Here is a 23,986-nt window from a genome sequence, read left to right on the forward strand (position 1 = left end):
ACTGCATTGGCTGTGTTATATAGTACGTGGCTGTGTTATATACTCTGTGGCCACTGTTATGTATTGCGTGGCCTGTATTAACGCATCGGGTATTCTACAATATGTATGTATATAGCAGCCACATAGTATATAGCACAGGCCACATAGTATTTGTCTGCTATATACTACATGTCTCCTATATACTACGTGGCCTGTGCTACATACTATGTGGCTGCTATATACATACATAAATCTAGAAAAAGAAAACAAAAAGCAGCAGCAAAAGAAGACAAAGGGTGCAAAAAATCCTTCCAGGTATATACCAAACCTCATGCTATTGTCCAGAAAAATGAGGGCAGCACTTCAATAGAAAAAATAAGGGTGATTTATTGGCCTATGTGCGACGTTTCAGTCCAGGGTGTGGACCTTTCTCAAGCCTCACCCTTCATCTGTGGTGCTGGTTAGGCAGTGTGGAGGTTGTACCTTAAATGTCTATGTCCAGGCCTGGTCGACCTTTATCTGTGCTGCTCTCTCTGGTGCCATGGGAGTGATTCAGAAATGCTTCAGGTACAGTTGCATTTAATGTGGTCTTGCTTTTTAGAGGCCGTAATGGCACAGCGAATATGAGCATTATGAGAATGCTGTAACGTGGTGGGGTGGCTCAAAGAATTGATCAATTGTTTGCTAAATGCCTCATTTTTTAAATACAGTTAGAAATCAATATGTGCATGTGCACTTTATGCTTTGTGTTCTGACCATAAGCAGCGCTTGCTTCTCCCCTTTTTTACTTTAACAATGTACCATACCTGTCCAGCGTTCAGTCCCACGCCGTAATCCATATCTAGGGGATATATAGTAAACAACCGGGAGCGGTGCTAATATGACCATCTCGGCTGTAAACCACTGATGAATGAATGAGAAGCTGCCGGTGGCAGTACCAGTGACTAGCGGTGATGTCACTGATGCTGCGCTGAATTACAGCTTGACAGGTGGTGAACTCTTGAACGTGGGAAAATGAACTGGCATTTTCCCATGCTCCAGAGGTCTTCCCAGGTTGTGGATGGGTCTTCCAGCATGACAATGACCCACAACATACAGTCAAGGCAACAAAGGAGTGTGTCAAAAAGAAGCACATTAAGGTCATGGAGTTGCTTAGCCAGTCTCCAGACCTTAATCCCATAGAAAACTTATGGAGGGAATTGAAGCTCCGCATTGCCAAGTGACAGCCTCAAAATCCTAATGTTTTAGAGATGATCTGCAAAGAGGAGTGGACCAAAATTCCTCCTGACATGTGCGCAAACCTCATCATCAACTACAAAAAATGTCTGACTGGTGTGCTTGCCAACAAGGGTTTTGCCATCATGTATTAAGTCTTGTTTGACAGAGGGATCAAATACGTATTTCTCACTGCAAAGTACAAATACATTTACATAATTTATAGTATGTGATTTTCTGGATTTTATTTTTGATATTCTATCTCTCAATGTTAAAATGATCCTTCCCTTAAAATTATAGACTGTTAATGTCTTTGTTTGTGGGCAAACTTACAAAATCAGCAATGGATCAAATACTTATTTCCCTTGGTGTAGATGTATAAAAATTTATCAGTCATCTATGCCCTTAAAATAAGAAATGGTGGCATGTTCACCTTTCTGCACCCCTGTGGATCCAGTGCAGGCTACTTCAGAGATATGCACCAGCTCCGAAAGCCATGCATACTGAAATCAGAAATCAAGGTGGTCAACTCAGATGATTAGAGGCATGTCATCAGAGAAAGCTCTGCTGATGTACTCATGTGGTTAACTAATTACTGCAGCCAATCACAGGCTGTAGCAGTCCTCTGATTTCTGAACGAAGCAAGCATTGCTCTGGAGTTGATGTAGACTTCTAGAACAAACTGGTCAGGATCTGCAGGGGTGCTGGAAAGTGAGTATGACATTGTTTTTGTATATTAAGCACATACATACCTGAAAAAAATGTATATATCGAGAAACTCCTTTAAGACTGTGATATGTTATGCTGATCTTAATAAAAAAGCATGCTAGTCTAAGATGTGCCTGATTTATTAAGCGGTTCATTCATTACATGCACTCATGTATCTTAATAAATTAAGCGCATTGCATGCTGTGCATGATCCAGAGATATAGATACGATTTGAACTATAGTTTCTGCAATTTTTTAAATAAATTATAGTAAAGTACTGCCGTCTTTTGCTGATCTCCATCCACTTTTTAGAAAAATTGCATGAGTGGCAGTGAAAATGATAAATTATGGCAGACTTATCGCATGAGCAATAAATTCAGACTTTTTTACACCAGTTTCTATCTTAGCTGCAATGATAGATGTGTCTTCTCTTTATATATGAAATGGGAGGTTTCATGAGGTACAATAAGGCCTCATGTATAAACAGAGTCATAATTCAGTATTTAAATAATGTCAAGAGATGAATGGATTATTTGAAATTCTAATCCGTCGGCTTTGCTGAATTTTTCAAAAAAAATTTAATTCACGGTAATTAAATTTGCTGTTAATCTAAATACTGAAAAGCCCCTTGTTGCCCAGAAAAAAAATATGTAAAACACTCAGCTGCCTCCTAGTAATGTATAGTATTCCTTTTGAACTTTTTAACGCAAACACAGAATTATTAATGTCCAGGTGACCTAAATCTTTTTGACTAATAGAAATCAAATGGTAACCAACACACAGCATTATCAGACTTTTTAGGCTACTTATAAGTGCTTCTCACTAAATTAGAATATCATCAAAAAGTTAATTTATTTCAGTTTTTCAATACAAAAAGTGAAACTTGTATAATATATAGAGTCATTACAGAGTGATCTATTTCAAGTGTTTATTTCTGTTAATGTTGATGATTATGGTTTACAGCCAATGAAAACCCAAAAGTCATTATCTTAGTAAATTAGAATACGTTATAACATCAGCTTTAAAAGTGACTTTAAAACCCGGAATGTTGGCCTATTGAAATGTATGTTCAGCAAATTCACTAAATACACTGCTGAATTGTTATGGATGCCCAGGTAGCTTTGATAGCAGCCTTCAGTTCGTCTGCATTGCCGGGTATGGTGTCTCTCATCTTCCTCTTGACAATACCCCATAGATTCTCTATGTGGTTAATGTCAGGCGAGCTTGTTGGCCAATCAAGCACAGTGATACTGTTGTTTTTAAACCAGGTATTGGTACTTTTGGTAGTGCGGACAGGTGCCAAGTCCTGCTGGAGAATGAATTTTTGATCTCCCAAAAGCTTAACAGCAGAGGGAAGCATGAAGCGCTCTAATATTTCCTGGTAGATGGCTGTGCTGACTTTGGTCTTGATAAAACACAGTGGACCTACACCAACAGATGACATGACTCTCTAAACCATCACTGACTGTGGAAACTTCACACTAGACCTCAAACAGCTTGGATTGTGGCCTCTCCAGTCTTCCTCCAGATGTTGGGACCTTGATTTCCAAATGAAATGCAAAATTTACTTTCATCTGAAAACAACACCTTGGACCACTGAGAAACAGTCCAGTTCTTTTTCTCCTTGGCCCAGGTAAGACGCTTCTGGTGTTGTCTATTGGTCATGAGTGGCTAGGCACTAGGAATACGACACTTATAGCCAATATCATGGATATGTCTGTGTGTGGTGGCTCTTGAAGCAATGACTCCAGCAGCAGCCCACTCCTTGTGAATCTCCCCCAAATTTTTGAATGGCCTTTTCTTAACAATCATTTCAAGGCTGCGCTTATCCCGGTTGCTCGTGGAGCGCCCGCCAGTGCCGTGGGGATATTCGGTACCAGGCTGGTTTTTAAAGGGATGTGTCACAGCAGCAGTGACCCGGTCCATGGCCCTGGGCATCCAGTAAAAGAGTGATGATGAAAAAGGGGAATAAAGTTTATGGGAAAAGGGGAATTATTCCTGAAGGTTCTCTATTGAAGTATGTCACAAATCAATTATTTCACTGTCACTTTGACTATGTAGGTCCAGCACCTCCCTATTTCTTAAATATTTGTGTTATTATCATTATTTACAGACTGGAACTTATATTCCATTGTTATGGGTTTAATCAATGCAGTAGCACACCACAATCAAATTTAGGCATTTTTTTTCCTTATGTGTAATGAGCTGCGCACTTTGACTTCCTTTACCAAAACTGTACAATCCTAAAAATGGCTGCTGCTTTCCCTGGCCACATCATTTATGGTGACAGTGATAGACCTCCCTGATTGGCTGCATTAGACCATGCAATGTGGTAGCTGCAAGGCACTATGGGGAAGACTCCATGGCCACGTCTGATGTCATGAGCCCGCTCTCTCATTGTTTTGCAATCCTTGTGAATTGAATTGCCAATTGTTTGAATTTACCAGAACATGAGAATTTCAGGATTCACAGCATATCAATTTGATCATCTCTAATAAAGACTGAATGTGGCAAAACTACAAGTGATTAATTATAATTATTTGTAAACCAAAATTATGATATTCGGTACCATTCTAAAGTATCTAGTAAGCCAGCATAGCAATTCCACTTTGGAACCACTTTCACACAGTAGCAACTTTGTAAACGCACTCTTTTATCTACAGCTCTGCTCCTATTTATTTCAGTGGGAGCTGGACAGTAGTGCCTGAGAAAGGCCCCCATGCAGTATACAGAGCCATGCTGTTCCTGCTCTATACACTGTTTACACTTGATCGGTGCTGCTGATCAATGGAAATTCAAGGTGTCAGATCCTCACTGTTATTGATGACTTTTCCTTACTATCAGTATCTAAATAGTGGACAATCCCATTAATATTAAGCCTTAAGGTACCGTCACACTTAGCGACGCTGCAGCGATACCGACAACGATCCGGATCGCTGCAGCGTCGCTGTTTGGTCGCTGGAGAGCTGTCACACAGACAGCTCTCCAGCGACCAACGATGCCGGTAACCAGGGTAAACATCGGGTAACTAAGCGCAGGGCCGCGCTTAGTAACCCGATGTTTATCCTGGTTACCATCCTAAAAGTAAAAAAAAACAAACACTACATACTTACCTACAGCTGTCTGTCCTCCAGCGCTGTGCTCTGCACTCCTCCTGTACTGGCTGTGAGCACAGCGGCCGGAAAGCAGAGCGGTGACGTCACCGCTCTGCTTTCCGGCTGACCGACGCTCACAGCCAGTACAGGAGGAGTGCAGAGCACAGCGCTGGAGGACAGACAGCTGTAGGTAAGTATGTAGTGTTTGTTTTTTTTACTTTTAGGATGGTAACCAGGGTAAACATCGGGTTACTAAGCGCGGCCCTGCGCTTAGTTACCCGATGTTTACCCTGGTTACCAGCGAAGACATCGCTGAATCGGTGTCACACACGCCGATTCAGCGATGTCTGCGGGGAGTCCAGCGACCAAATAAAGTTCTGGACTTTCTTCCCCGACCAGCGACAGCACAGCAGGGGCCTGATCGCTGCAGCCTGTCACACTGGACAATATCGCTAGCGAGGACGCTGCAACGTCACGGATCGCTAGCGATATCGTCTAGTGTGACGGTACCTTTATTGTGTCCATTATTGTTGCTATACTCCATAGAGAAACCAATTTAACGACTAGGGGTATTTCAGTTTTTGAATTTTGCTCCTATTTTTCACAGAGCCATAACTTTTTAAATATTCTGTCAATATGGCCATGTGATGTCTTGTTTTTTGCATGACACGTTGTACTTTTCAAAGACACCATTGGTCTTAACATATCATGTACTAGAAAATATGAAAAAAAATTCCAAGTGTGGTTAAATCGCAAATTAAAGTGCAATTCCAGAGTTGTTGTTTTTTTACAATGTTTTCTACCATGTTCACTAAATGCAAAAACTGACCTGCCATTATTATTCACCAGATCATTATGAGTTCACAGACACCAAACATGCATAAGTTCTTTTTTATTTATGTGGTGAAAAAAAAAATCCAAAATTTGTTAAAAAAAAGGGCGCCATTTTCCGAGACCTGTAGCGTCTTCATTTACGGCGCGCTTCCGGTAAGAGCGAATTAACTGCCGTTGTCATCAGCATTTAACTAGTTAACAGCCTCAGGTGGATCGCAATTCCACCCGTGGCTGTTACGGCACATGTCTTCTGTATAGATCAGCTGTCATGTGCCCGGAAAGGTGCGGGCTCAGTGCTGGAGCCCGCACCCAACAGGTGGAGTTCGATGTGGGCATACTATTACATCCAACGTCGGAAAAGGGTTATATTTCAAATGTGTAAACTTCTACTCTATGGTATTCTAAAACGGAGTCCCTGATGACTTAATCACTTTGCTGTTTACATCAACATTTCAACTGAATAATGGGGAAACTGACAATAAACATTGATTGCAATGGTGAATTGTTAGCTTCATTTACATTAATGAAGAAAAGTGAATTATGTTCTGTATTGATGTCAAGTAATCCAGCCGCTAGGCATCAAGAGTAATGGGATTCTGGATTTACCTTAAAGCTGGTAGTTATGGATGCAAATTTGTTATCTGCTGTCTCTGGGTTTCCTATTAAGTAATCCCAACTTGTGAACATTTTAAAGCTGAAATTATAATTTCCATCATCTCCATCACCAGTACTTTCATTGGCATTACTTGCCATCCTGGAAGACAAAATATCAAATAAGAGATGTAATAAAAATAAACCTATTATAAGATTGTGCACTGTGAAAATCAAAGATCAGGTCCCTGACATGCCACTTCATATATCTGCCACCACCACTAGTTTCATCTGTCTCCCACCACCAGTTGGACTCTAAAATACTTCATCTGTCTCACTAGCAGACAGAAAAGGGTCCCTGTGGAAGAACAATATATGGGGCCTTTGAAGTCCAATAATTCATCATAATGTATAATTTATCTTCCATTGGAGTAGGAAGTGGCCTCCTTACTTCTTGGGCTCATGTGTGGTTGCGCAGGTGGCATCAATGGTGTATCCACCTCTGATCTGTCTGCTACCGCCACTAAGTTCCTAAAATGCTTCATCTGTCTTTTACCACCACTACACGGGGCTTATCAATAAGTTCCACAAGCAGAACTCTTTAGAAAGCACTTCCCAGTGGCATCAATAGGAAGCTAGAAAATCATACTGTAGTTTACATTTCTTATGCATTTCCCATAAATATTTATGTTTTGTGCTTCATGTTATTCTATTAAAATATAATTGCATCTAATAAATGTATTTTATTGAATTAAGTTGTACATTAGGAACGGCACAAAACACTCTAGCTTCTTGTTTATAGGCATAGAATATGGACATTGCTGGAGACATATACATTATGCTTTCTATCTGCATGCAGCTATCTACAATTGCTGCAATTAGACTGCCATAGATTCACCGCATACTATTATCTGTAAACAAATAATTCACATCCTGCAGCAGACGCTTTACTCTCCGATTCTATTAAAATATTCATAGACAAACTCAACAATTGGAGAACATGACAAACAAAATATATTTGCTACACTTGAAGATATTACTATTCAAGTTTTCTTCTATTTAGGAATGAGCAAACCAGTTATTAAAAGCTGCAGGAAAAAATGGTCTTTGCAACACTACAATAAGATAACAGATTAATGAGAACTCCAAAACTAAACCGAATGTTTAGAAAAATGAACAGGGGGTACAGAACTTTAAAAGTCACTTGCTTTGATTTTCTGTCTAGTTTCCACCCACACTCCAAAATATATACTCAGTCATTTGGTAATTTGGGTACCTGTGATAAGTAATTTATATTCTTAGTTTAGTCTCTGCAAAATATGTTGGAATTGGAGGCATAAAAATACGAAATTACTTACCAGTAATCGCTTTTTAAAGAGCCCATGACACCACTACCTGAAAGAGGGACCCGCCTATCAAGGACAGGAAACCTACTGAAATAAAAATGCAGTACCTCTCCACCGCATCAGTTGGGTTACAGAACGTAAGAGGTCCTCCTAGACAATTACAAGTACATTCATCATAAAAAATAAACTATGCACTTAATGCCATAGTGTATACCAAACTGAGTTGAAAGGGGTGAATATTAGAGTGTTGCCATCTGCTCTGGAAAAAACGATTAACGGTAAGTAAATTAGTATTTTCCTTTCACCCACAACAGCACCACTTGTGAGAAACCAATTCTCCTTAGGAAGGGAGCACCACTTGTAGAACCCTTATACTAAAGGTTAGGTCAAAAGAGGAGGATAGATCCAAGCCCTTCTCATGTACAGCACCATGGAATCAATGGTGCTATATACTGTAAATAAATAATAATAATAATAATCTATAGTGTCTAAAAAAGGTTTAATGTGAGGACCAAGTAGCGGCTTTAAATATTTGGTTAATGGAAACAACTTCTCTGCCCAAGAGGTTGATCCAGCTGTAATGGAATGAGCTCATATACCCTCTGGAACTGGAATATTGCTGGCGGAGTAAGCTACTCTAATGGCATCTCTAATCCATCTTACTAGAGTACCCTTTGATACCTTCAACCCTTTCCTAGAGCCCTGGATGGTGACAAATAATGACTGGCTCTTCCTCCACTGACTTGTTGCTGACATATATTCAGCTAGGGTCCTCCTGACAACTAGCTTGTGGAACTTTTCTTCTTTTGTATTTTTAGAACCAAGCAATTCCTAATGCTTGAATGCTAGTTTCAAGTAACGAATATAATAGGAGTCAACAGGAAATCAGAGCATTTTTTCGGCAGACTCTACAAAGAAGTCTGGGAGACAGTGAAAATTTTGAAATAAATAGAAATAGTGGTGAAAAAAAGGAAAACAGCATGGGGAAGACCCCTGGAAGCATCTCTGATCAGTTGACTGCTGAGAATCAGTGCTAACACTGATCATGGGCATTGCTGCAGGGTGTCAGCTCTCATATAGAGCTGACACCTGTATATGATCATGGCAGCACTCAGCATCAGCCCACACAATCACCATGAGATAAATATACATTGATTTGAGGGAACGCAGTTCCTGCAGCACCGTATATGTATGGCGCATGTCGGGAAGGGGTTAAAATACCAGCAAAATGTAACCAGAACCACAATAAAGTGTATGGATGAATCATTGAATCCATATACATTTCAAGGTCTTTTTATTTTTATATAACACAGAAATGTAACAGAAAGCACAAAAAACTGTATGGATCAGAAATTGAATCAGCAAAAATGTTTTCAGTGTTTTGGGGAGTTTTATATGGCACCAACATTTAACAGAAAGCATGTAGAACTGTATGGATGAATAATTGAATCCAGAAAATGTTCTCACTGCTGTTCTGTAGTGTTGTACACCACAGAAAAGTACCACAGAAATGTACCATAGAACATGTAATACTCTATGGATTAGAAATGCAATACCGATACATTTTTGAACAATTTTTTGAATGGTTATGTACCATCGAAATAAACCCAAGAACATGTAATACTCGATGGATGGTTATATACCACCAAAATCTAACCATATTCTATGGATGAGCAAAATAATAATAATAAATGAGACAACTTGTTTTGAGGGTTAAATACTAGTGATGAGCGTACGTGCTCACCACTACTCGTTATTTGCCCAAGTATCACTGTACTCCGTGTACTCGGCGAGCACCGCGCATTTTTAGCGGTCTTTAGAGCGGTAATCAACATGCAGGGATTGTCTGCCATGCACTGCAATGCCGCAGCCATCTTTGTTGTGGTATTACAGTCATTGACAGGCCGCACAGCATCATTAGGTCCTTAAGAGACCTGGTTCCACCCTGCTCAGCGCATTCAGCTCTGGACTCAGCTAATGTATGGAGAGTTGCTGCTGAGATAGGGTCAGATTTGTGCGTTTATTATTTAGTGTGGGTCTACTATTGTTCAATACACAAATACAGCTAAACCAACAGTCCTTTTAAGGGCTATTTATGGAGTATATAGATTGCAGTACTAGGTAGGCAGGGGAGTCTATGTGTGCATATCCACATCAGTACAAGGCCTGTAGGCACAGTATGTGAGTATATAGATCTTACTGCATACATCAAAAGGGTCCATTACTGTCTGGAGCTGCCTATTACCATATATATACCTAGCTGCAGGTATCTGTGGCTAAGAATAATATTTTTTGCGCTCCTGAATCCTGCTAATTTTACTACAAAGCAATCCAGATCCCCCTTTTTTATACATTTATTTGCTTGTTCACACTGCAGAATACAGCGACTACAATAGAGCAATTTAAAATGGTTTTATCTGTCCCAGGCATCACATCTGAGTGTGCAGAAAATTCCTTTTTTGTGGTACTGTAGTATTTTTTGGAGTGTCTTACAACATTTTTGGACACCATTTTGCTGACCAAAAAATATTTAGCTGGACAAAAAATATTTAGCTACAGTTCACATATTTATCACTGTGTTTTGTATGCCACACGCACCGCATATCATTGTGCTAAATATTTTACAATTTTAGTACTCCAACAATTTATTTTTTTAGTGCAATAGCCCACTTATTTTGGTGGGCCAAAAGAAATCCAGGCCACATATTTAACCGTGTTCTATATTTGTCAGATGCCAGATCTATCTGTGGTCTTCAAATTGTGGCATTTTTGGCCTATATTCCACTGTTTTGCTGTCTATTACCCTAGGTCTATACAGTATTTTGGGGTCAAAAAAAAAAATATAAAAAAACTCCAGGCCATATTTTGAACAGTCTGTTATGTCCGTCAGACGCCTGGTCTATCTGTGCTCTACAAATAGTTGCTTTTCAGGCCTACATTCCACTTTTTTTGCTGTCTGCTACCCTAGGTCTATACACTATTTGGGGGTAAAAATTAAAAAAATAAAGGCTACATATTGAACAGTCTGCTATCTCCGTCAGATGCCTGGTCCATCTGTGCTCTACAAATAATTGCTTTTCAGGCCTACATTCCACTTTTTTGTGACACACCTCATCTATCTATGGGCTACAAAGTGTGCTTTTGAGGCTTCCATTCACCTTTTTTTGCTGTGTGCTACCCTAGCTCTAAAGAGTATTTTGGGGTAAAAAATTAAAAAATACAGGCCACATATTGAACAGTCTGGTATCGCTGTCAGACATCTGATCTATTTGTGGCCTATAAATTGTGGCAATTCAGGCCTACAGTCCACTGTATTTGCTGTCTGTTACCCTAGTTCTATACACTCTTTTAGGGTAAAAAAAAAAAAAATACAGGCCACATATTGAACAGTCTGGTATCTCTGTGACACGCCTCATGTATCTGTGGGCTACAAAGTGTGCTTTTGAGGCTTCCATTCACCTTTTTTTTTACTGTGTTACCCTAGCTCTTAACACTATTTTGGGGTAAAAAATAAGAAAATACAGGCCACATAGTAAACAGTCTAATATCTCCGTCAGACGCCTTGTGTATCTGTGCTCTACAAAGAGTAGCTTTTCAGGCCTACATTCCACTTTATTTGCTTTCTGCTACCCTAGGTCTATACACTATTTTGGGGTAAAAAATAAAAAAATACAGGCCACATATTGAACGGTCTGGTATCTCTGTGACACGCCTCATCTATCTGTGGGCTAGAAAGTGTGCTTTTGAGGCTTCCATTCACCTTTTTTGCTGTGTGTTAGCCTAGCTCCAAACAATATTTTGGGGTAAAAAAATTAAAAATACATTCTACATATTGAACAGTCTAGTATCGCTGTCAGACGCCTGATCTATTTGTGGCCTACAAATTGTGGCAATTCAGGCCTACATTCCACTGTATTTGCTGTCTGTTACCCTTGTTCTGTACACTATTTTTGGGTTAAAAAAAAAAATACAGGCCACATATTTATTGAACAGTCTGTTATCTCCATTAGACACTTGGTCTATTTGTGCTCTACAATGTGTGGCATTAGATTAGAGGCTTGCATTCACCTTTTTTTAAAAATGTCAAGGCGCGTGGCGAAGGACAGGGAAATGGACGTGATGGTGATGGTGCATGCAGAGTTCGAAGGCCGTGGGCAAGCTGAAAGTGGGCCACAATAACACCCACATCTTATCACTCGACCTTTATGTCCCAATTGCTATGAGACTGCACACCACTATTGAAGCCAGAGCAGGTTGAAAAGGTTGTTGGTTGGATGGCGGGTAATACTTCCAGTTACTTTGTCACCATCACCATCAACCTGTCTTCCATATGGTCAAGTCTGAGTAGCGTAAGTCTGTACCACATATTCCTCACCCTGATCCTCCTTCCTCCCACCATGCTGAGTGCCCTGAGACAACTGATCCAACACTTGGACAGTCTGAAGAGTTGTTCACTTTTCCATTTATCTATTCGGGCCTCTCGCCCGGTCCACTTGAAGCAGGGCAAGAGACGATTTCATGTAGCAATGCCCAAATATTTGAGCAGCCAAGGGCACACAAAGGCGACGGTGGGCACGTGTCACAAGAGGTGGATGATGATGAGACACAATTGCCAGAAGTGGAAGTGGAGGACCAGGGTGCGGAAGTGGAAGAAGAGGTGGTGGATGATATAGTAACTGACCCAACCTGACAGGAGGACGTGCAGAGCGAGGACAGCAGCACACAGGGGGAGGGAGGAGCACCCCAACAGGCAGGAAGAAGCAGTGTGGTGGCTGCAGACAGAAGGCGGGCAACCATTCCCAGCAATACCAACCTGACAGAAGTTGCCAGTCCAACTGTAAGGTCTTCCCGAGTCTGGTTGTTTTTTTAAAGACTCTGCCGATAACCCCAAACTGGCCATTTGCACCATCTGCCATGCCCGCATCAGCAGGGGCAGCAAAACTACCAGCCTGACCACCAGCAGCATGATCAGGCACAAGGCAGCAAAGCACTGGACTTTGTGGGCTGAATCACAGGCACCAGGAACAGTGTCTACGGGTAACACCACTGCACCTTCCACTGTTGTGCGTGAAAGCCAATCCCCTGTCCACGGTGCATGCGAAGATACTTCCTGCCCTGCACCTGTCGTTACCCACACTCAACTAGCACCATCATCGAGCCCCTCCACGTTCTTGTCCCAGCACAGACTTCAGTTGTCCATACCACAGTCATTGGAATGCAAGCATAAGTACCATCCAATGCCCCACAGGCCACAGTACTAAATTCACACAATTCTCGTCTGCTTGTGCTCGAAATGTTGCCTTTTAGGCTCATGGAGATAGAAGTTTCTGCAACCTGATAGTGGCAGCTGCCCCAAGTTATTCGGTCCCCAGCCACCACTATTTCTCCCAGTGTGCGGTCCCGGCATTGCACAAGCACATGTCCCATGACATTACCACAACCTTAACAATGCTGTTACTGGGAAAGTCCACCTAACCACGGACACGTGGACAAGTGCTTGTGGGCAGGGATGGCACATCTTGCTGACAGCACACTGAGTTAACATAGTTGAAGTCAGGACCCAGTTGAACCTTGGGATGGTGCATGTTCTTCCAACTCCGAGGATTGCGGGCCCTACATCAGTCTGGGTTGCCCCCACAGTCTACAGCTCCTGCACCTCCTCCTCCTCCTCTTCAACCTCCTTCTCCGAAAGTAGCACATCAGCAACAAGTTGGAAGCACTGCAGCACTGCCTCAGCCAAGTGCCAACAGGCTGTGCTGAAGCTGATATGCTTAGGTGACAAACCGCACAATGCTGAAGAGTTGTGGATAGCTCTGAAAGAGCAGGCAGATCTGTAGCTGACACTGCTGAACCTACAGCCAGGCGTGGTCGTGTGTGACAATGGCCGCAACCTGGTGGCAGCTCTGAGGCGAGGCGAGTTCACACATGCCATGCCTGGCTCATGTGCTTAACCTCATGGTTCAGCGGTTTCTCAAAACCTACCAGGAGCTGCCGGATCTGCTTTTGAAATTACGCCACCTGTGTGCCAATTTTGGAAAGTCAGCTACAGCTTCAGCCACCCTTGCTGTGCTTCAGCAGTTTTTGCAGCTTCTGGCTCACCAACTGGTGTGTGATGTCCCCACGCTTTAGAACCCTACACTGCATATGTTGGAAAGGATTTGTGAGCAGAAGAGGGCAGTTGTTGACTATCAGCTAGTGTTGAGCATTCCGATACCGCAAGTATCGGGTATCGGCCGATACTTGCGGTATCGGAATTCCGATACCGAGATCCGATACTTTTGTGGTATCGGGTATCGGTATCGGATACATAGAGATGTGTAAAATAAAGAATTAAAATAAAAAATATTGATATATTTACCTCTCCGGCGGCCCCTGGACTCAGCGCGGGTAACCGGCAGGCTTCGTTGTTCAAAATCAGCGCTTTTAGGACCTGAGAATCACGTCCCGGCTTCTGATTGGTCGCGGGCCGCCCATGTGACCGCCACGCGACCAATCACAAGCCGCGACGTCACCGCAAGCTATTAACGCGCTCATTTTTAAAAATGAGCGCGTTAATGACTTTCAAAGACGTAGCGGCTTGTGATTGGTCACGGCCACGCGACCAATCACAAGCCGCGACGTCACCGCAAGCTATTAACGCGCTCATTTTTAAAAATGAGCGCGTTAATGGCTTTCAAAGACGTAGCGGCTTGTGATTGGTCGCGTGGCCGCGACCAATCACAAGCCGCGACGTCACCGCAAGCTATTAACGCGCTCATTTTTAAAAATGAGCGCGTTAATGACTTTCAAAGACGTAGCGGCTTGTGATTGGTTGCGGCCACGCGACCAATCACAAGCCGCGACGTCACCGCAAGCTATTAACGCGCTCATTTTTAAAAATGAGCGCGGTAATGACTTTCAAAGACGTAGCGGCTTGTGATTGGTTGCGGCCACGTGACCAATCACAAGCCGCTACGTCTTTGAAAGTCATTAACGCGCTCATTTTTAAAAATGAGCGCGTTAATAGCTTGCGGTGACGTCGCGGCTTGTGATTGGTCGCGTGGCCGCAACCAATCACAAGCCGCTACGTCTTTGAAAGTCATTACCGCGCTCATTTTTAAAAAATGAGCGCGTTAAGGACCTGCGAATGACGTCACGGCTTGTGATTGGTCGCGTGGCGGTCACATGGGCGGCCCGCGACCAATCAGAAGCCGGGACGTGATTCTCAGGTCCTAAAAGCGCTGATTTTGAACAAAGAAGCCTGCCGGTTACCTGCGCTGAGTTCAGGGGCCGCCGGAGAGGTAAATATATCAATATTTTTTATTTTAATTCTTTATTTTACACATCCCTATGGATCCCAGGGCCTGAAGGAGAGTTTCCTCTCCTTCAGACCCTGGGAACCATGAGAATACCTTCCGATACTTGATGTCCCATTGACTTGTATTGGTATCGGATATCGGTATCGGCGATATCCGATATTTTTCGGGTATCGGCCGATACTATCCGATACCGATACTTTCAAGTATCGGACGGTATCGCTCAACACTACTATCAGCATCAACAAGGCTGTCGTTATTCAGTTTAGACTCCATACATAAAACCTCAAGAGTGGACATGGATGTCAGACATATGTACCATCCTGCAAAACTTTGAGGAATCCACCAAGATGGTGAGTGGCGATGAAGCCATAATTAGCATCACCATCCCACTTCTCTGCATTCTTGAAAAGCTCTCTGCTCACAATGAAGAGGATGCATTGCAGGCAGAGCATGAGGACATGGAGCAAGGAACCATAAAGGGTGACTACACACAGTCCAGCCTCATGTCATCCCAACGTGTTTTGGTTGACAATGAGGAAGAGGAGGAAGAACAGGAGCTACTTTCAGGCGCTATAGATGGTACTACAATCACAACTGTCATACTGTCTGTTCAGCGTGGATGGTCTGAGGAAATGGAGGAGGACACCTTGGTCAGTCGTCCTGTTGGTGAGGACACAGAAGGTTTGCCTGCTACCAGTCTGGCACGCATGGCTGACTTTATGTTGCGCTGCCTTTTCCGTTACCCTTGCATTATGAAAATTTACGGTAACACTCATTACTGGTTGGTGACACTTCTAGACCCACGCTACATGGAGAACTTTCAATTTCTTTTTCCAGAGGCAGACAGGTGTACTAGAATGGTGCAGTACCAGAGGGCCATTGTTTTTGAATTATTAAAAAAATTCCCATCTGTAAACGCTAGTGGCAGACATCACAGTTCATTGGACAACCAAGGAGTACAGGCGAGAGAGACACAACTCCAATCCAGCAGATACAGGGGAACACTGGCAAAGGTCTGGGACAGTTTTCTCAGACCCTCCCATTGCCCTAGCCCTGAGGCGCAGGGTAATGTCATAAGGAATGGAATGTTTGGCAAGATGCTGAGGTAGTACCTTGCTGACTATACCAACATCCTCCGTGATTACTCTGTGCCTTTTAATTATTGGGTATCCAAGCTAGACATGTGGCATGAACTGGCTCTCTACGCCTTGGTAGTCCTGGCCAGCCCTGCTGCTAGCATTTTGTTAGAGCGGATTTTTAGTGCCGCTGGTGGAATTATAACAGATAAGTGCATTCGCCTGTCAACTGAAAATGCAGACAGGCTGACTCTTATAAAAATGAACAATAGCTGGATTGAGCCAGACTTATCTACACCACCAAATGATAACAGCGAAACATAACCTCCAATACGTTGTCTTTTTGGGAGGTGTATTCCCATGCACCTCTTCACAGCCACACATGGGTATACACTTTCTGATTTTGCTATTTGTTGTCCTCCTCCTTCTTCTCCTCATCCTCATCATCCACCACCACTAGAACACCAGGGTGAACGTGTTTCATGATGCTACAGCCAATCTAGTTTTTTGTAAGGGTGTCTATGATGCCCATAATTTTTTTTTAAAAAACATGTACCCCCAGGAGGAAATTTTTGTCCACCCACACACTTAGTGAATGGGCATTCCAAGTATAGGAGACCCACTCCTTTATAATGGGAACATTTTTATGAGGCCTTCCTCCATGTCTCTTTCAAGGGACATTAGAGTTCCTCCTAATTTTTGGCAGGCTTTGCATTCACTGCATAAACAAACACTATGGGAGACCCACTTCCTAATAATGGGAACATTCTTTTCAGGAGGCCCACCTCTACGTCTCTTCCAAGGGTTATTGGAGTGCCTTCCAATTTTTGGCAGGCAATGCATTCACTGCATAGCAAACAGTATGGGAAAAACAAATAAATAATATGAAATGGGTTTACCTGTGGCCATCCAGTACCAGGGTTCAAAGGGTTATCGGGGTGCATGTAACTTTGGGGCAGGCCATGGCTTGCATTCAATGAATAAGCAAACAGTATGGGAAACACACTTTCTTCTAATGGGAACAATTTTGTCATGTGGCCCTCAAGTATATCTTCTGAAAGGGTTATTGAGTGCATGTAAATTTGGTGCAGGGCAGACCTTACATTCAATGCATAATCAAACAGTATGGGAAACACACTTTCTTCTAATGGGAACAATTTTGTCATGAGCCCCACAAGTACGTCTGCTGAAAGTGTTATTGAGGTGCATGTCACTTTGGTGCAGGGCAGGCCTTGCACTCATTGCAACATTTTTTCCAGAGGCCCTCCTGTACGCCTCGTGAAAGGGGCATTGGGGTGTGTCCTAATTTTTGACAGACAGCCACTCACTGCATAGGCATTAACAGTATAGGAGACTCACTGTTTAATAATGGCCCTTTAAGAATATTAATGCCTACTGATGCCCCTCTAAACATAGGCTCAGTGACTTTAAGACTCTCTCCTTCATAAATGAAACAAGATGTGTCTGCATATGTGTCACACACCACATGGCCAGCTAGGGTTGTTAAATGTTACAATGACATTTCTCAGAGAATGTATTTGTATTGGTTGAAAGCAATGCTGAACTTGAAAAACGCATCAAAAATGCTGCATGTGAACATAGCCCAAGCAGCAGAGGAACATTTTTGTTTGGGGTTAATTATTTTGCTTTATATACAAGTCATTACCCGGGAAAGGATGTTCCTTAACATATTTCCCAGCAAAATCCAATTTGGTTTCGGTTTTGTATGTTTTTTTGGTGCACGTGTAAAAATGGCGTAAAACTCTGACAACATTGTTAACAGCTGTGACCTAGGAGTCAGAAATGCTTTCAGGGGCATTTGCCATGATGATCCCATGTCATTTGAGGAGTATTTCCATAATTTTTAGATGTTAAAAGGACCACTCGAGGGATCGCGGTACAAATGCTCGGGTTTCCCATAGACTTACATTGGGCTCATTGTTCTGTCCGAGTACCAGAGTATTACAAATTGCTCGACCCCAGCAATGAGCACTCGATCATTTTAGTGCTCGATCATCACTATTAGATCTCACTGAAATGTTCCCAAGAAGACGTACTACTCTATGGATGAGCAATATATTACTGATACATTTTTGAACAATTTTTTTGGAGTGTTAGATACAACCGAAATCTGCCCAAGAATATCTAAAACTCTATGGATCAACATAATAATACCGATAAAATTTTGAACAATTTTATTGAAGGTTAAATACCAACAAATTGTGTCCCAAAACACATTATAGTTAGAGATGAGTGAATATGTTCGGCTCCCTCCTTATTCGGCAAGCTATAACACTTACCGAATGAGCTGCAAAGGGAACCCAGATACCTGGAGCTCTCCTGCTGACCTGCACAGCAGCTGCTTGTATCGTGGCTGTTTCACTGTCACAACACATGCATGGAAAGCCCAACAAACAGGCAAAAAAGTTGTTGTCCGACAACCCTGATAAATGTCGCTTGTGGAAATGTTACTGTTAAAAAATATGCTTTACAGCAGTCACATGCCCGCAAGAACCAATAGACTGCTCAGTTGCCATTATGCTATATATAGGGAGCTATGGGGCTCTCAATATATAATGCAGGACTTTGAGTGCAATCCTATTGTGCATAGGAGACTGTAGGGCTATCATACTGTATATACAGTGTTGTGTGGGCGCTTAGAAGACATTATTTGTTATAAATGGGGTATTATTAGTTTTTATTGAGGCAGTCAGGTGGCATTTTTATTTTTTGGGGGGTATTACTTTAACCCCTTCCCGACATTCGCTGTACATATACTGCTCTACGGGAGCTGCGTTCCCGCAAAAAGCAGTATATGTATGGTGGCAGGATCACGCGGTTTCATGCTGAGCGCCATGGCGATCGGGTGCAGCTGTCAGCTCTATTTGAGAGCTGACAACCTGTAGCAACGCCCACTATCAGTGCTAGAACCGATCACGTATGTTTAACCCCTCTAATGCCGCTGTCAGTAGTGACAGCAACATTGCGAAGAATCATACAAGTGTTGAGCTCCCTGCGCGCTTTCATCAGGACAAAGAAATTCGATCGCATTGTCCTGATTGTCTCCATGGTGACCCTTGGCTGCAAGATGGCCGCGGGTCCTTTGGGGTCCTGCAGGGAAGGTGGCTTGTTAGCGCCTGCTGAGATGCCTGACATGCCTCCTTTGCTGCCTGTCAGATGCTGCTCCAATACTCTGCTGTGCAGAAACATTGCAGAGTATCAGAACAGCAATATTATGGTATACAGTGATGTCCCAGGATGAGACAATGTAAAAGTTAAAAAAATAAAAAGTGTCAAAATATTTTTTTTAAGATATCCAAATAAAGAAAAAAAAGAAATATTTTTCTAATAAATAAATGTATTTATGTAAATAAAAAAATAAACAATAAAAGTACTCATATTTGGTATCGCATGTCCGTAATAACCCGCTCTATAAAACTGTCCCATTAGCTAATCCCTTCAGTGAACACCATAAAAAAGAGACAAAAAACAATGCTGTTGGGGGTTTCATCTGTCACGTCATTCGGAGACTTAGATGGAAATCCCGATGTAAGTGCTCAGCATAGAGTGCCGGATAAATAGGATCATAAATGTTATGTAAAATGTACCCAATAAAAGCTTCAGCTCAATCCACAAAAAAAGCAAACCCAGGTCCGTCATCTGTTAATGGAAATTTAGGGGGCTTCCACATTACTGGTAGCATAAAGGCTCTGGAAAAGCTAAATGGCTTCTGTACCCCCGAAAAGAAATTCAGCAAAATCTCCGCTCACAAATACAAATGCCCCCCCTCTCCATTCTGAGCCCCAGTGTGCCTAAATTACATTTAGTGTTCATATATTTGGCATTTCTGTAGTGATGATGAGAACCCACTTAATTAACAGGTGGGTGTTTCCAGAAGCATGAGCTTCATAATGTACTGGTCACTACAACAGCAGTTTGCAATTTTCACTCAGCAACATCCACTGCTGCTGGTATCTGGAAAACACTCATGGAGTGAAAATCGTCACTAAATCTGCAGATAAATTCCTAAAAGGGTTATAATTTTCAAAATGGGGTCACTGCAAACTATTCTAGGAAAATCTGCATTCCAGGAGGCAAATAGCGATCTATCCCTCCCAAGTCTCTCCGTATGGCTAAGTAGACTGTACAGCCACATATGGGGTATTGCCACATTCAGTAGAAATTGTGGGACAAATTTGGTGCCATTTTTACCCATTTCCCAGTATGAAAATGTAAAACCTGGGGTAACACACAATTTTGGTGGTAAAAATGAAAATTATTTTATCTTCACTGCCCAATGGTATAAAAGTCTGACACATCTGTGGTGTCAACACAATCGCTGCACCCCTAAATTAATTAATTTATAGGTTTGGTTTGTAAAATAGGGTCACTTATGGGGGGTTCTGCTGTGTTGGCTCCTCAGGGGCTCTGCCAATATAACATGGCATCCTCAAACAAGTGCAGCAAAATCTGCACTATAATATGGCGTTTCTCCCCTTTTGAGCTTTGCACTGTCCCTCAAAAGTAGTTTTCGATGACATATGGGGTATCAGTAAACTCAGGAGAAATTGCACAACAAATTTTGGGGTCCAGATTCTCCTGTTACTCTTGTGAAAATACAAGATTTAGAGATAAAAAAAGATTTTTGCTAGAAAAATTTGATTTTTAAATTTTCACGGCTTAACGTTATAAATTTCTGTGAAGCACCAGGAGGTTCAAGGTATTCAATACACATCTAGATAAGTTCCCAAAGGGGTTTAGTTTCCAAAATGGTGGCAATTGTGGAGGGTTTCCACTGCTTAGGCACATCAGGGGCTCTCCAAACACGACATGGCATCCGCTAATTATTCCAGCAAATTTTGCATTCAGTAAGTCAAATGGCACTCCTTTCCTTCCAAGCCCTGCCGTGCACTAAAACAGTTATTTTCCTCCACATATTGGGTATCTGCACAAACCAACCGGAAGACCTGTAATACCGACCATACGTCCAAAATTATTAAATACCATGAAGTTTTTTAATAAAACAGGTAGATTATACCAGAAAAATCAATGCACAAATAGTGTAAATAGTACATAAAATATTACAATTTAAAAACAAAGGAGTGCTACATCCAATATAAAAAGGACACCCACAATCGCAACCTATTGCAGCAAAGATATTAGCTACCACATTGTGTATTACTAGTAAAAAGTTATATATATGAAAAGTGCAAGTGCAGAAATACACCAGTAGGTGTCAGTGTATATGAGTCATATAGAAATGACCGAGCAAAAAGTGTAGGGAATAAGAGATAAGACCAAAGTTGAATGTAACTTACTAAGTTTTGGTTACTTGGTCACCTGGATGGCGCCATCTTTGTTGACATCCCCGTTAGCACCGTGGGAAAAACTCTCATGTGCTAGCGGGGATATCATCGAGGTCACTGCAGTTCAGGCTGGCTGGGAATGGAGCCTCAGTCACTGGAGGTAACCTTGATGATGTCACCGCCAGTCACTGATGCTGCTCTCACAGCCGTTCAGTCACCACAGTGGTTCTCAGCCTGGACGGTCACATTTTGGCACTGCCCAGATTGAAAACAGTTTTTCCCCAGACATGGATTACAACGTGGGACATAACGACAGAGAGGTGAGGGATATTGTTATGTTTTTTGTTTTATTACAGGAGAAGGAGGGCTTCAGTGGAAAAGGCGTTTGGCGAGGATAACTGTGTTTGTTATTTTTAAATTAAAAAGGAAAACTGCGTTTTGTTTTAATTCTAATAGAGGACTTTATTCTGGCTGTGTCTTTATTTGCAATACAACTGTAGGATTAGTAATGGATAGGTGTCTTACAGACGCCTCTCCATCATTAAGATATGGGCTTGATGTCACCTGACAATACAAAGGTGACACCAAACTCACAAATATTAACCCCACTTGCCACCGCTACAGGGAAGAGCAGGGCAAAGTGCCAGAATTGGCGCATCTAATAGATGCAAGCTGCAGGCTGCTATTTTTAGGTGGGGGGGCCAATATCCATGGCCCCTTACCAGTCTGAGAATACCAGCCCCCAGCTGTCTGCTTTAACAAGGCTGGTTGTCAAAAATGGGGGGATCCAATGCCGTATATTTAAATAATTTATTTAAATAATTTAAAAATACGGCATGGGGACCTCTCTATTCTTGATAGCTAGTCTTACTGAACCTGACAGCTGAGGGCTGCAGCCCCCAGCTGTGAATTTTTACCAGGCTGGTTAAAAAAATACAGGGGAACCCATGCAGTTTTTTCTCATTGTTATTAGCGGCAGCAGGTGTCGGATGATGGGAGCAGTTGTCCCATCAGCTGACACCAGTGACCGGAGGTAAACTTTTTACCTTCGATCACAGCTGAGTGCTCACACTGTCTTTTGACAGCATGGGAACCATGGCTTTGACTGGCTGGGATGATTTCAGCACCTGGTGTTTGGGAAGCCGAACCCGAACAGTAACACGAACTTCCTGGTGAAGTCCATGTTCGGTGTCCGTGCCCGAACTGTAGGTATTTGAAGCATATGCCGAACTTTACTGTTCGGGTTCGCCCATCTCTAATCATTGTTTTTTGTATAGCGTGTTTTGTTATGTAGAGGTAACAGTCATATTTTAACACATACTCAGTGTGAAGTGCGAACATTAGTGGACATCTTGCAGCAGTATTATTTTGTCCTTTTATAGTAGTCATTTTGATAATATTTGTGTTTGTATAGTGTATTTTAGGTTAGCAACATTGGTATATTGTAATTATATATGTATAGATCCTCTTTTCAATGGCAGGGGGAGGGTTGTGTGGGGGGACATGCACTTTGGGCTTGGGACCCTGATCTTTCAGGACCCTAGCAAAACCTCTGTTGACCAGTGTAAAAATAGCAAGCTTTCTGTGTGGTTGTTTTTTTATATAAATGTTAACAAAAATTAAAAAGAATTAACAGAATTTTTTAAATACAGTAGAGAAAGTAAGTACGGTATATACTCGAGTATAAGCTGAGATTTTCAGCCCATTTTTTGGGGGTTGAAAGTCCCCCTCTCGGCTTATACTCGAGTCATACCCAGGGGTCGGCAGGGGAGGGGGAGCAGGGGCTGTCTAATTATACTCACCTACTCCTGGTGCAGTCCCTGGTTCCCCTGCGCCACAGCTTGTAACTGTACTGAGCGGTCACATGGTACCGCTCATTACAGTAATGAATATGTGGCTCAACCTCCCATAGGGGAGGAGCCGCATATTCATTACTGTAATGAGCAGTGACGGAAGAAGCTGCGGCGCCGGGGAAGCACTGGGGAAGCAGGGACTGCACTGCGCCAGGAGCAGGTGAATATAATGAGGAGGGGAGTGCAGCGCTGCACGATATTCACTTGCTCCTCGTTCCGGCGCCGCTCCGTCTTCAGCATCTTCTGCAGTGACGCTCAGGTCAGAGGGCGTGGTGACGTGCGCGCCGTCTGCCTGAATGAACGTCAGTGCAGAAGACGCTGAAGATGGAGCGGCGATGGAACAAAGTCATGTGAATATTGAAAGTACCGGGGGCCTGAGCGACGGAGAGGTGAGTATGCGATTTTTAATTTTTTTTTTGCAGCAACAGCAAATGGGGCAAGTGTCTGTATGGAGCCATAATCAACGTTTGTCCAGCACTATATGGCGAAAATATCTTTATGGAGCATCTTATGGGGGCCATAGTTAACCTTTGTGCAGCACTATATGGCGCAAATATCTTTATGGGGCATCTTATGGGGCCATAATCAACGTTTGTGCAGCACTATATGGGGCAAATATCTTTATGGAGCATCTTATCGGGCCATAATAAACGTTTGTGCAGTACTATATGGGGCAAGTGTCTGT

General features: G+C 42.4%; 1 protein-coding gene across 1 annotated transcript in view; it reads right to left on the reverse strand.

The window, feature by feature from the left end:
• Nucleotides 1-23,986, reverse strand: part of LOC138643323 (transmembrane channel-like protein 2) — a 230,008-nt gene that overhangs the window by 146,224 nt on the left and 59,798 nt on the right. The window contains exon 8 of the mRNA XM_069732252.1: nucleotides 6,438-6,585. Coding sequence (XP_069588353.1) covers nucleotides 6,438-6,585 — 148 coding nt within the window. The remainder of the gene's footprint in view (nucleotides 1-6,437; nucleotides 6,586-23,986) is intronic.

This window comes from Ranitomeya imitator, chromosome 6, assembly GCF_032444005.1.
Source record: "Ranitomeya imitator isolate aRanImi1 chromosome 6, aRanImi1.pri, whole genome shotgun sequence".
NCBI classification, from domain to species: domain Eukaryota; kingdom Metazoa; phylum Chordata; class Amphibia; order Anura; family Dendrobatidae; genus Ranitomeya; species Ranitomeya imitator.